Raw genomic sequence first — 15,261 nt, 5'->3', positions numbered from 1 at the left:
CTTTAGAAAGAGAACTGAAACTTAAGTGAATTGAGTCGTCTCACTTACGGGCCAAATCTAAGGATTCAGACCCTCAGAATCTAACCCAATTACACCCTCGGATCGGGAAAAATTTCCAACCCATGTCAGTGCACTTGTGGCCCTGATTGAGTACCGGTGACCGTTGAATTGAAACTGGACCGCCGGGGTCGATCTGTAAATTCAATCGGACCGAAAACTAAGCCTGACCTAGATCCAATGTCAGGGAGCTTAAGTCCGACCGCATGCAGAAAAGGGGCCTCCAGAAGTGCTCCGTTGAGCCGAAACAAATGGATTTTGGCTATAACATAAGTATACCATGGCCCTGGGGCCATTGAGCTCACGTTTGAGCCTACATAAGAGCCTTAAACCCTCTCTCTCCCTTCACATACGAATTTGCAAACCCTAGAGAGAGAAGAGAGAGAAAAGAGAAGGAAAGAGAGAAAGAGAGAGAGTGTGGGAGATTGTTCTCGGGACTCAATCTCGCCGTTCCACGTGCTTAGCTACCACTACCGTATCGCTATTCCGGCGATTCTGATTCCATTTTCGGGTAAGAAATCCTAACCCTAATCTGTTTTAGGGATTCAAATAGGGTATGTGATGAAATAGCTAACCTATTTCATACTATAGGTTGCCGTTGTGCCGTAGACGAAGGCGGAGTGTTCAAACTGAATCCGTTACGAGTTTACCAGCGAAAGGTGCAAACTATAAACGTATAGGTTATGGTTTTCAAGGCTTTCAATGTCGGTTAATGATTTATAACCGACTGGGTTGCCGTTTCACATGTTAGATACGCTGTTTTCCTCGCTTTACAGTTATATATGAACTATGTTGAATATAGGTTATTCCATGTGTAAGTTGATATGACGGGATATGTCGGGAATTTAGTTTTGTGCTTGCCATGAACATGTGATTGTTGAATTCGTGACAACTCCTTATGAAAGGATTTGCCCTAATATAGCTTATAACTGAGTTGTACCGTGCAAGTTGAAGTGTGTTGTCTAAGTGTTTGTGGAAATGATTGAATGAGTATGGAATTTGAATCCCTGCTTGCCATGATTATCCGTCGTGGATATATGCGTGTTGTATTCGTGACAACTCCTTAGTGAAAGGATTTGCCCTAATACATGTTGTGATCAACATACGTCATGTATGTTGATGTGTGTAGTCTAAGTGTTTGTGAAAATGTCTGGATGAGTAAATATTTAGTAAAGTGTATGTTATATAGGTGTTGAGGTGAGATTCTTAACTACCTTAGCTATGTGTATATATCCCTTCATGTAACTTAGATTAAATTAGTGTGATTTAACATGAAATGCATTTGTGCAAAGTATGTTTACCTTGTATTTTGTGAAATGTTCAGTTGGTTACGTTACTTGAATTAATTGTTTAACTTTAATATGCCTACCACATGTGTTATCTTGGTATATTTACATGCGTTTGGGACTACTACGTAGTCCAGGCTATCGGTAACGGTTCCCGAACGAGTGGCTGAGTTAGCTTCGCCACAACAGATGTGTTCGAGGAATCCGAGTCGTACGGAGTTTGTCGACAGTGGTTAGGCCACACGGAGTGCTTACGCAATTCATGTCAATCATCTCGACGTACGCTCGTACCAGTCGAGCTCGTCACGTAACCCGATTGACCCGATGTATGTTCACCATGTATGGACGCTATTGCTTGAACCTAAGGTACCAAACTCACCGGTGGAAACTCCGTTAACCTTGGTACCTCGATCCGCTAAGACTCATGAGCCGGACATGGTGGTATGGGACATCGTGGTCAAGCTATCGGCATACGTTAGGGCAACGAGCCTCCCCGTAGTGACCAGTGAGCAACACCACCTCGTGAGCCGAATACGATGGTATGGGACACTGTATTCGAGCTGTCGGCTTACACTGATCAGATGACGAGCCCTTTGTAGTGACCTCGAGCATACTCTGAGGCTGCATTGAGGAGACGAGCCTTTCCGTAGCAACTAGAGTATAAACTAGGCCTACACTGATCAGGTGACGAGCCCTTTGTAGCAACCTAGAATCGCAACATCATATAAGACTAGCTAGGACTGATGACCCTAGAATGGATCATTATTTGAAAAATGATACAAGGGAGGTACCTTAGTTTCCCAAAACTGTTGTATGAATAAATCTAATTAAATATTGGCTAACATGAGCATGCACCGCATTGCATGTGCTTTGGCGCGGAAGAGCACTTTCGGGTGGTTGCCATGCGCGCCATAAGATGAAGACGCTGAGGGAGTGCAGGCGAGGGCATGCATCATTAGGCGATGCCAGACTTCGAGGATGACAAGGAGGCGTTCTCCTACATGCAGTTATCGGGCGGGTTCATGTGAGCCGTGTCCTGATCGCTGGGGCTACAGGGACACTAACTAGATGCCCTTGCACTGTTGTTCTGTATTTTGAGACACACTTGTATATTCATTTTGATCACTTTGGGAGTATACATGTATATGGTTAACCTGGTGACATTTTCACACTCTGGAGATTTACAACAACTTATACGTTATATTTATCAATCACAGTCTTCCGCTTGCGTAAATTTATTCGTCTCTGGAGTGTGATATGTTGTTTTGGCTTAATCCCATTCATCTTTAATGCACTAACACGAACAAAATTAAATCATCATTATCTATGTTGCATAAGTGATGCGTTGGAACTCGGGAGTTGAGTTTATGATCGACCCCCGATTTTCAGGGCGTTACATCTCCATAGGCTATTTTCTTCTGAAACAAAGTGCCACATCCACTTACCCAACAAAGCATTATTCATGTGCTCCAAGATCCTCAACCCAGCTCCCCCCTTCCAACCATGGCTTGCACACATCATCCCACTTAAACAAGTGGAAAAAATAAAAATTGGGATCTTTCCTGCACCAAAGAAAGTCGCATCTTAACTTTTCAAGCTAAGCCAATACCGACTTGGGCCATTTAAATAATGACGAGTATAGCGCCATTATTAGAGAAGCCCGCTTTGATCAAGGTTAAACGGCCTCTCTATGCGTTTGATTATCGGATCCTGAAGTTGTTTTGGTGGTTTCCAAATGCATGAAGGCAAACCGAGGTACGAAGAAGGAAAAGAACAAACTCGACATCCAAAAAGGTTTGCATGATGACACGCCTCGCCTCTTCTTCCGATAAATGAACACCAAGCATCCTACATTTCAAGGTATTAACCTTTAAACTCGAAATGATTTCAAAACATTTGATAATTTTTGACAAGTTGTCAACCATACCTACATCCGCCTCTCGTAAAAGAATGGTGTCATTCGCAAATTGTATATGAGTAATCAAGGGGCCAAACACTGATATTTTGAATCCACAAAATAACCCCACTTCCTGCCCTTTCAAAAGCATTTTCCCAAGCGCTTCCGCAGCTACCGCAAACAAAAATGGGGATAATGGGTCACCCTGACGAAGCCCCCTAGAAGCTTTAAAAAACCCTTTAGGGGATCCATTGACCAACACCAATAATGAAGCTGAATAGATACATTCATGAACCCACAATCTACATTTCCGGCCACACCCTAGCTGACCCAACATGTAATCCAATAACTGTTAGTCAACGTGATCATATGCTTTCTCAAGGTCTAGTTTACGAACTATTCCAACCAGTGTTTTAAATAGCGAATAGTGTGTAGCTTAGTGTTCGTGCCTCTAAAGCGTGAGGCGTAAGCTACATAGCATGTAGCATAAGCTAACCCCTATTTCTGGATTTTTCATTAAGGTTGTGCTTGGTTGCACCAATTTCATGATATTCACCTAATTAGACTCTGATTAACAATGAAATTTAATAAAAGTTCATGATATTTAGTGCAACCAAACCCAACCTAAAGTGATAGGAAAGGGTAATCAATAAATATAAAAGTAAAGAAAAAGCAACAAAACTGATTTAATACTGATACTTATATTATTTTAATTAAAAGCATTAAAAAGATTAACTAATTTTTATTGAAAATAAAAAAATGTAACAAATCAATGAAAACATTAATTGATTTTCATGTCGTAGTGAAAAATAACTTGAATTGTAAGCTATGTAGCGTATAGCATAGTCTATGTAGTGTCAAGCACATGCAAATTATCATGTATCATAGGCTACACGCAGCTTCAACTATTTTCATGAGCTACATAGCGTTAAGGCCTATGCTACATAGTGTAAGCTACATGCTATATAGTGTAGCTATTTAAAACACTAATTCCTGCTTTACCTTCTTTAAGTATTGAATCTATATATTCATGTGCTAACAAAGCACAATCCAAAATCTAATGTCCGGCCATGAATGCGCTTTGATTTTCTGATATGGAGGGGAAAACTTCTAAGAATCTAGAGGCCAGAATTTTTGCTACAATCTTATATTGGCTCCCTAGGAAACTAATGGGCTTGAAATCTTTCAATTCTCTCCAGGATAATAACTATGAAAGTTGCCCCCAATTCTTTTGATGGATTGCCCCTTTCGAAAAACTGTTTCACAAAGGCATTACATCCTTCTTGACCCCGCTCCAAAAAATCTAAAAGAAGGCTAGATGGAAGCCATCCGTCCTAGGGGCCTTGTCTCTATCCAAGGAAGCCATTGTCATTGTAACTTCCTCCACCAAAATCAGTATTTCAAGCATGTTTGCTTCAGAATCTAATAAAGAGGGGAACTCCATATTGTCCAAAAGTGGTTGCTACCAATCTAATAAGGGGGGGGCAAGGAGGTTGGAATTTTGTTCCTTAGGTGATTCCTATCACTCTTTGTTTTTATGGAATCAAACTTTGGATTTGGGTAGAAATTTCGACTCGAAACAAAGATAGGCCAAAACTCGAAGGTGGAAAAAAAAAAATCATAGGAACTTCAATTTTTTTTTCAAATATTTTTTTTGAATCAAACTTCTTTTTTCATTTTTTTTTTCCAAATATTAACATGGATAACAATGGAAATAACATTTTAGTGAAAAATGGGGGAAATTTGGGTTCAAGTCCATAGGTCAATGGTAGACAGGGTGTGTTTCAACATTTAGGTCTCAGGTTCAAGCCCAGATTACCTATCAAAAAGGGGTGAAATATTAATTTTTCCATTTTTATATTCGGAAAAAGTGTTTTTCACGGTTAATTAATGTGGAAATTTCATGCATTAATGAGTATTGTTAGGGGTGTACACCGAGTCGAGCTGGCCTCAGCTCAACTCAGCTCAACCCCTAGCTTACCCCAGCTCGAACTCGGCTCGGCTCGATCTTCGAGCCTAACTAGTCAGCTCGGCTTGGTTCGGTCACCAACTTGGCCAGTTCGAGCCGAAATCGAGCCTCTGAGGTATTTTCACAAACACATGTTGTGCACTTTCAATTTCTCATTGTGTGTAAAACAGCAGCAGCTGTTTACAAGTTTTTTCATCAAACACCTTCTAGGCAACATCAAAATCAAGAAAAAATGATATTTGTTTCATATACATACCTTCATTGCCACTACCGACACTTCGTTGAGTCATTTCATCAAACACTTGGTGAGCAACATCAATATCAAGTAACCGAGTCACCGAACTAGTTCGATCCGAGTTCGATTCGAGTAGGGGTTTGATCTGAGTCGAGTCAAGATCGGGCAAGCTTGAACTCGCTTCGAATTTTTTTCGAGCTCAAAAAAATCAGCTCGACTTGGCTCGAACTCAACTTCGAACCGAGTCGAATCGAGCTTTTTCGAGTCGAGTCAAGCGAGTTAACTGAGCTAACTCGGTTCGTGTACACCCTTAAGTATTGTTCAATCAATTAATTGCTACAAAATTTATATATCTATTTTATATTGAATTTTTGTTAACATTCATTAGGCCCCCTAAAAAAGGTAACCTTATTATCTATAGTTGTTTTTGGTAATCTTTTGATTCTTACATGTATCTTTTAATCTCTCTTTAAGTTTCACTAAAAAAATTCCACATTTTTTGCCTAACGTTTCCTAATGTTTTCCTCAGACATCAATACTATTCCGAGTATCAGTGATATAGATAAACGTTTCCATTACCCTAGTCATCGATACATGTAATGATACCAATCCTCTTAACATTAAAGATAATGCAAGATATTTGATAGACCCCAACATCACCTAAGAAAAAATGAAAAGGGCCAGGAGGCTCACCTACACCCTTTAAGCAAACGGAAAATGAATGAAGAGGTGATTGATTGACTAAGCATGATTCATGCACATCATGCAAATGTTGGGGTGCACCAAAGACCTTTGAAGGTTGTCAATTGTACCACCCACTTCCTACCTACCAACTGCACAAAAGTCGTTACCTTAGGAGGCGTGCCATAGAACCAAATATAGGGTGTGTGAACCATCTTCTCTTATGACGATGACCTTCCAAAGAAACTTATAAAAAGAGCGACTTCACCTATCTTTATGCCACAACATCACGTCCCTTTCATCCAGGGAGGGAAAACAATAGTAAATATGCTCTGGGAGCCTAATAAAGTCATTTGCTACCAAGGGGCAAGGCCAGGCAACTACATCTCTGCTAAAAGAGAAGCAACAAGCCACATTAATATTCCTTTTCGAAGATAGCCGAGCTAATCTTGAAAATTCCGCATGGAGCGAAGTTCCTCCTATCCACAAATCCTCGTACAAACGAATTCACCCACCATCCCCAAGGTTGAAGGAAACCCCCTCTTTAAACTTAGGAGTCCTAGTAACCGCCTTCATCAAACATGGCACGTTATATAGAGAAAAGCCCCTAACTCACCATCCCGAACCCAATCCTTGTGATTACCTCTCTCCACATAATCCCTTCTTTTTAGCCAAACCTCTAGAGTCATTTTCCTATATCATGTATTGTTATTGAATTGCTTTTTTAAACATAAAGCACAAAAAGGTGGCATTACTAATTTTAGATCCATGTAAAAGGCACAAAATGGTGAGCTCCAACTCAGCAACATTCCAGTCAATTAGTATGTCAAAGAAACCCATAAAATGGTGTGCCCATCACATCTAAACGGTGACTCAGTGTTAAGAACAACAAGTTTAACTGCAATCTTGTAGACACAAGGACTTCAATTTGTGACAATTCACCCCATGCAATAAAACAACTACAGTAAAGGGAAATGGTTACAATGGAAGACAATAGGACATTAAAATAGCATAGGTATCAAACTTGAAGCTAGTTGATGTGTTCAACGCGTACAGGTAAGGTAACGGACATTAGCATGCAAGGAGTCTAAAAAAATATTGTCACCTCCAATTTATGAATTATGTTTCTAGTGATGACCAAAGTATCGATGCAAGCAAGATGTGTTTTTAGGCCTATGACAGCATGACCAAGCAAATTTAGGATTTGAATGGCTATGTGCACAAAAATACTTATCCAGCATCTAATGGAAGTCAGGATTAAAGAAACAGTTTGTAACAATACCATCAACATCCATTGATCAAGTATCTTACAAATGAATATCACAGTCCGAAAGTATCAATGCATGTAGTTGAGAAAAACTAAAATTGCTACATTGATGAAAAGGAACTTTTAAACTCAAAGAACTTACAATGCATTCACACATTATTCCTACAGATATTTACACTCAAATAGCTGGTGGTGTCAACCAATACTTGATAAAAGGAAAAAAGTTAGCAGCAAGATGTCAAACTTGTGGAGTACTTTTATGTAAATAAAGAATGAAAGACGCAAAAACGCAGGCAAATAATAAGTGATTGAGAAATAAAGGTCCATACAGGCACTAAGTGCATACATTATTTTCCACTAAACACCAATCAAATGTAATAACAGTTCAAAGTTCACCCACCTCACAAACTGACAAGTCTTATGAAGTACAAGTTCACTGAATTCGGGTCACATCTAATCCATAAATAGAGAGAACTAACAAATTACAGCTTGCTTCGAAGGGTCTCAAATTCACGTTATGACCAACGGCAAAATATAAATAACCAACATACGCGCCTAGGTTTATATGTAGTGATTCTTTTCAGAATAACCAAGCACTAGAATTCTGCTAGCATACTTGGTATGCAAAACTCACTCCCCGTCCCGACTGAACATTCAGGCACTCGTTTGTATGGCCAACACTGACATTTTCAGTCCAAGAAAGATAACGAACCTGTTCTCCAGACCTTCCCGTAACACAGCAACAATTCCATATTTCTTTAGAGAAGAAATTCCAAAGCCTTTAGCCACACCAGCAAGTCCAAATGCTGCTCCACGACGCTCCCCATACTTTTCACTATTCATTAATCGGTCCAACAGCCTGGAAACAAGTGCCTGACCATCTTCCTGATTCAAGGATAAGGAGCAAATAAGAAGAATTCTAACTTAATGAAAGAATTAATAAAATGTAACAATCCAAAACACCAGTCTCTAGTGTCACATATCCATTTACAGTGGTTTCATCGTCCTTCCATGAATGCCCAAAGCTTGACTAATAAGATAAGGAACACATCTAAGAAAGGGGGTGTCCCCAATACAAAACAGGCGATCTCACAACATCTTTACCTAACATATTGACAATCTAACAGCTTCACTACCTATGTAAGCAAATGACAATCTTTTTTCTTTTCTTGTTCTTCTGTTCTTATTTTCTTCTTTATTTTTTTTTTTCTTTTCTTTTCCTTTTTTTTTCTTTTTTTCCTTTTTTGTTGATGAATGAAATTTTATGTCGAGAACACAGATCTATTTCAAAGGCTTACAACAACAATGAGGGAAAAAAGTCAAAAGCAAATCCCAAGCACAAGAAAGTCATCATTGCCTCTATTCCAAGTCAAGAGTTACGCTAACAGCGCCCCTCTTTGCCAACTCATCCACCTCATTGTTAGCCTCTCTAGGGAGGAAGGATTTTATGTGATTAATGTACAGATCAGGAACTTCTAATAAATCCACCGACTTCCGGGGAAGCTCTATAGATGAGGCCAACTTAATCACATTCTAAGAGTCCCCTTCCACAATCTCCAGAGACAACTGAATCTCGACCGCCAATCTCACAACCTAACGAAGGGCTAATGCCTTTACCAAGTTTAAGCCTTTGATACCGATGGGTCCAAAGAAGACAACCTGATGACCCTAGTATTATTGTGGGCAATGCCACTTATGCCTGATGGCCAGGGATTCCCCGAGGAACAGACACATCAATTTCAAAATTGCCAATAGTGGAGGAGACAAACAAACAACTGGTCGTTTGTGTCCGTATAATGCGCCCTAGAAAGCCAGTAATGAATGTGATAATCATAGATATTGATGACCATGCGCGTTTGGTTTGCATCTTGATGCCATAATTAAATGGGCGAAAAGACTGAAATATTTGTAATTTTGTGGGTTAAAGGAAAGGGGTTCCTCTGCCTTAGGGGAATGTGTGTTTAGACACACTGGCCAAGGGAAAGTTGTGCTTCATGAATCCAAGCACCCCAAATTCCATGGTCATTGTAGCATAACAGGATTTGGCAATCCATGACATGTGTATTGAGTGTGAGGGAACTGATGATGAGTTAGAATGGAATGTCTCCACCATCAAGCTCAACAATATTTTGTACGCCAAACACCATAGGCATGTGGGTGTCCACAGTGTGCAGGTTCTTGTGTTTGGGCCTAGCTAAGCACTTGCATTGGAGGATTGCATTGAGTCTCTGAACTAAGAGGCCCATCATACCCAGATCGGATTGACTTGATCATGTGCTAGCCTTGACTAGTCCTTATACCTAAGGTCGTGTCGGGAGTCCATGGTCCTAGTGTTGTGTGATTTGGCCCACCCCGCAAGGTTACATTACTGACATATATATAGGTGTGGTTGGAAGCATGCATTAGGATTCAGTATAAGTAGCCCACATGTTCCAACATAGGATCCTCTGGTTACCTCGAGGAACTTAATTGTGGCTTAGATCTTAGTCATCAGACTATCAAGTACTTTTCTAGCTAGGACCAGCCCTAATAAGGTTTTAATAGTTTAATTGAAGGTTTTTAACCTTTGACCTATTCTTTTAACTGTTAAAATTATTTTATCGCACTTGATGGAATCCGATGGTTGAGGTCTTGTGGTCCACCTCTTAGACTGGTATGAGATTTAGGTCAAGAGTTTATGTCACAGGCTAGAGGAGAGACTTGGTCAATTTTGGCCCATGGATAGGACAATCACCTTTTTATGGTGTAAGGCATATATCAATGTCTATGTGGGTGAGTACCATAACTAGTGCCATTCTCTAAAACCATAGTTCCTCCTGAATAGATCCTATCCTAGGGGTAAGGGAGAGAGAGCCCATGGACGTCCCCACCCCTTGGGATGTTGGAGTGAAAGAGAGAGCGAGAGAGAGAGAGAGAGAGACAGAGAGGCTCACCTCTCTATCCTTTTCTTCTCTTCTTTTGTTTTTTCCTTCTTTTGTTTCGTATAGTTTTTGTGCACTTCCTGTTCTATTTCATCTTTTGGATTGCCCTTTGCATCCTTCAATAGTATTCAATCTTTTTTAAAAAAAGGAAAGAGAGGGGACTCCAGCCTCAAATTCATGCAATCTATTGGCACTTTTCCCACTAATGGATCGGTACAGTTCAGAATGAAAAATAGCAAATGGTCATATTTTAAAAAACAAATGTTTGAAAATTAGCAGTTCAAATCGTTCAAACAATTTCATTTTGGGATTGTTGGTCCACCTCAATGTATGTATTGTATATCCATGTTGCCCATTCATTTGGCCAAATCATTTTACGCCGCAGTCAAAAAATGATGCAAATCCATATCATAGGTGGACCATTAGTGGGTGAGGCATTGAACGTGGGGCCCACCTTGATGTATTTGTATATTTATGCCATCAATCTATTTTGCCAACTCATTTTTTTAGGCATGGTCCTAAAAATGAGGCAGATCCAAATCTCGGGTGGACCACTATTGAGTGACACCTTGAATGTGAGGCATACCACAATGCATTTGATGTATATCCATGCCATCAATCCTTTTTGCAAACTCAATTTAGGGCATGGCCTCAAAAATGAGGCAGATCCAAATCTCAGGTGGACCACAAGTGAGTGTGTGGTGAGTGACACCTTGAATGTGGGGCCCACCTCGATGCATTTGTTGTATATCCATGTCGTCCATCATTTTAGGGCATGGTCCCAAAATGAGGCAAATCCAAATCTCAGGTCAACCACACAATAGGGATTCAATTCCCAACATCAAAGACTTCTTGACACCAATTTCTTTTTTATCAAGTTGCTATTTGTGTTCTCCCTTCATCCAAGTCTACGTGACCTTATTATCAAGTTCAATGGCAAATAAACATTACAATGGGCCCTAGGAAGTTCTAACGATGGCCACTCAAACCCTACTGTGTGGTCCACTTGAGATTTGGATCTCCTTTATTTTAGGGACCATGCCTTAAAGTGAACTGGTAAAACTGATGGACGACATGGAAATACAACACATAAATCAAGGTGGGCCCCATGCAATGAAACAATGCAAGTGCACTGCGTGGCATATGCCGCGGAGTACTTAAAAATTTATATGCATCGATTCCTTTTTCTAAAGGAGAGAGAACATGAACCAAAAAAAAAAAAAAACAGAGGGGTGGGGGGGGCACCAGAGGAGGAAGAAAGAAGAAAGAGGTTCTCTCTCTCTCTCTCTCTCTCTCTCTCTCTCTCTCTCTCTCTCTCTCTCTCTCTCTCTAGCGTAATTGTTACAGGGACCGTAACAACCAGTAGGCCCTATAACGGTCATTACTGCTTCGTAACGATCATTAATGTCCAAAAAAAGTGGGAGTCCCCGTTTCGGACCTGTATCATGTAACGGCATTAGCCATTATCATTGCATATCGGCTGTAATATGTAACCATTTTTGCACACCTTGGATGCTTCTGAACATGTTTTTTTAAAGATTAAAATTTGTATTAAAAAAGGGAGCGAAAGAAGCCCAAAGAAGACAAACCAGACAAAAACAAAAGAAAAAAAAAAAAAAAACAAACCTAGCAAATGGCTAAAAAGATTTTTTTTTTTTATTTTTAAGGGGAGAGAGAGAGAGAGAGAGAGAGAGAGAGAGAGAGAGAGAGAGAAGCTATACAAAGAAGGAAAGGAAAACCTAAACAAAACTATACAATCCATGAAAGAGCAAAGATGCGGAGAGGCCCAAAGGGGAAGAAGAGATCCTGGCAAGGAGTAAAGAGCCAAGAAGGGGCTACCAAGCGATGGAAGCTGAGCAGCAGTGAATCTGGAAGAGGAGAGATGATCGATCTGTCTTTGAGAGAGAGCTTTGCAAACCAATCATCGACGCTTCTTTGAATATGAGCAAACACCATTGACGAGGAAGCAAAAAAAAGTGTGAAAGCAACACTTGTTCCTTTCGAATCAAATGGCCCAAAGAGTGAACGTGAGGAATAAATGCCACACCACTTTATGATCAGACCCTAACTCAACTTCATTCTAGGAAAAAAGTAGACTTGTAATGGACTTGAGCATCACCCAGGGAAGGTTGAACTCGTATAGCAAAGGATCAAATTTTAGCCGCAAACGAGCAATGGAGGAATAGACGGGAAATGGATTCTGAGTCGCCCTTGCGTAGATGACAGAGACTTGGAAGCATCATTCCGCACTATTGAAGATTGTCCATTGTGAGAGTTCTTCGTCTAGCTAGGATCCAAACAAAAGCAGACACTTTTGGAGGTGCTCTGTACAACCAGAAGTAGAGGAATCCTTGAATGGAGGGAGAACTATGGTTCCTGATGATTTGCTAGAAAGATTTTGATATGAAAATGCCCGAGGGAGAGTGCGACCAAAGAAGGGAGTCATCTATCTATTGGGAGGGCTGAATGCCTTGCAAGATCTTCAAAAGGTCAATAAATTGGTCGACTTCGGACTCCGAAAGGGCCCTCCTACAAGGCAAACACCACACCCCTAAGCTAAACGTTTGTGTGGCGTATATGAAAAACAAGGAGTCGGTTGACAATTTATTCATCCATTACCCTTATGCTAAGGAACTGTGATATAATTTCTTTGATTGGTTCAATGTCGTGGGTGTTGTCGGGCTCAATTGAGAGCTTCTTCTCATCTTGGTATGGTGGAGTGGGCAAGAAAGGGGGACAATCTAGAGAATTTCTATGTTGGTAAGCATTTGGTCAATATAGGGGGAAAGTTATAATCAGTGTTTTTGGAACTGTAGTGGGCAGGCTTTGGAAATTTTTAGAAAGGCTAAATCAGATGTATTGGGTTAGGTTTCAGCCTTAAAGGCTTTTGGCCAATGTTCCTTTTTTTCCCATTTCTTGGTCAGAGTTGTTTTTTTTAATGGGCTTCAGCCTCTCTTAATAAAATCAACACCATTCAAAAAAAAAAAAAAAAAAAAACAATGAAGAGATACTAGCACACCCCAAACAAAGTTAACAAACAAAGCAGTGCTAACTTTTATAACTATAAGCTTTTCGCTTATGATGATAACTTACTTGTTTTGAGTGCATTAATGGCGATAGGCAGTTTGAGACCGCCCGTTGAACTGCCTCTGATGGAGTGTTTAATACATCCAACAGCTTCTCAATAACAGAATGAACTTTTGGATCATCCTGCTCCACAATAGAAATAGTCAAGCTATCAATAGGAGGCCATGCGTCTGTATAGTTTTCTCTATGTTTGCTCTTCTTCTTTTTAGTGAAGCTCAACAATTATAAAAATAAATAAATAAATAATCCAGACCTTAGCCAAATGTTTTGCCAGTGCTCCCGTGAAAATAACAACCCCCTCACGAACCAAATCATATCTTTCTTCATCAGATGCCTATTAACAAGAATATCAAGCTACCGTATGATTAATAATATAAAGCTGTGTGAATCTCTGAGCAAGACACTCATGAAGGATATTTTGGCCAAAAACAGTAGCAATAAAAAATGCCTACCTTTTTATTCAAGTAGTTCTCAAAGATGGGAAAAAGCAATGAAACATTATCTCTTCCATGCTTATCGATAATCATAATGCCAGCATTAATCATTCTTCCCCGGACATCCATATTAGGGTCAGCCTGCAGCCAAGAATGCCATGATTAGCTGTTTCTTTTGACAGAAAACATTCATATTAACTGCAAAGAGCGCATGAGTTTCCAATAACCATATTATAAGACAAGAATAAGTTCGACTCAACAGTAACCAAGGAATCTAGACACAGAACCCAATGTCCAGTGCTTACCAGGGCTCGTGATATCAGGAATGTCATGACAACAGGAAGGTCCTTAGTTCTCAATACATCAGCAGCAGAATGTAAAGCCAAAGCTATCCCTTGTCTACCCAGCCAACAAGGGTCCACAGTTTCTCCTCCAGCACCAACATCGCGGATGTACAAAGAAAATAAAGTTGATAGTGTTTCCTTCAGGTATCGAAAAAAATTTGTGAGACTCATAACATTAGTTGATATCAATCAAAGATGAAAAAGTTATCCAAATACTAACTTGTATGGTGTCTGGGTTTTCATCCAAAGCTGCAGCTAACGCCTCCCCAGCAGCCATGCGAACATTATAGTTGATATGAGAAAGTGCATCAAAAATACCCGAATAGTCAGTTCCAAAATCAAACCCATAACGGTCCCATACATCCTCCGCTGCTTCTGCAACAGACTGAGAATGCTTTGACAAGTTAAGAGGTGGAGTGATAAATTAAGAAAGTAAAACTACTATCATTACTCTCAAGCTTCAATCACCAAAATAACAGGAAATACCAGAAAAGGAGATACGGACAAAGCTAATAAGAAGCCAAATCTAAATGGTGTCAAAGTTTCACATAAGAGAAACGCATCATCATAACAACGCACTCTCTTCTCCTTTTTTATTTTAGCAACATTAAAGAACCAAATAATCAAAAGGAAAAGTATAACTGCAAGCAAAACAACTCAAGGGAAAGGCAACATACGAACAATAAAAAACAACTCTCCCTCCTTAGCTAGTAAAACGGCAACCTCATTCACTGCTCACAAAGATGACAACAATCAAATGACTAGCCTCAGCAGTATACACACCTCAAATACAAAATATTCTGGTTATCAATTTCTCAAGGACAATAATTGGAAGATGAATTCTAGCTAACATAAGGCAGAACCAGTGCAAAACATCTAAAGGTTAAAATTGGGGATTAACACAAAAGGTCCGCTTTGGAATCTGGAACACAATTCAGAAACATTATTAATGCCAACAAGATCAGGCATAAGAAAGATCAAAATAAGAAACAAAGTGCCTTTAAGAGCCTAAAAGATTGAGAATGCTAAGACCATGGCCAACAAATGCAACCATTTTTTTTAAAAGTGTGGCTCCCTGGTTAC

At 39.9% G+C, this 15,261-nt stretch overlaps 1 protein-coding gene across 2 annotated transcripts in view; it reads right to left on the bottom strand.

Annotated features, from left to right (window-relative positions):
• LOC131240628 (protein ILITYHIA) overlaps positions 1-15,261 on the bottom strand; it is a 103,273-nt gene that overhangs the window by 39,657 nt on the left and 48,355 nt on the right. For both annotated transcript variants that reach the window (XM_058238970.1, XM_058238972.1), the window contains exons 23-28: positions 14,399-14,563; positions 14,140-14,316; positions 13,853-13,975; positions 13,654-13,734; positions 13,407-13,523; positions 8,105-8,277 (exon numbers count right to left, since the gene is read on the bottom strand). In XM_058238970.1, coding sequence (XP_058094953.1) covers positions 8,105-8,277; positions 13,407-13,523; positions 13,654-13,734; positions 13,853-13,975; positions 14,140-14,316; positions 14,399-14,563 — 836 coding nt within the window. The remainder of the gene's footprint in view (positions 1-8,104; positions 8,278-13,406; positions 13,524-13,653; positions 13,735-13,852; positions 13,976-14,139; positions 14,317-14,398; positions 14,564-15,261) is intronic.

This window comes from Magnolia sinica, chromosome 3 (genome assembly GCF_029962835.1).
Source record: "Magnolia sinica isolate HGM2019 chromosome 3, MsV1, whole genome shotgun sequence".
NCBI lineage: Eukaryota > Viridiplantae > Streptophyta > Magnoliopsida > Magnoliales > Magnoliaceae > Magnolia > Magnolia sinica.
Note: the sequence above shows the minus strand (reverse complement) of the source record. Positions and strands in the feature narration are given on the sequence as shown.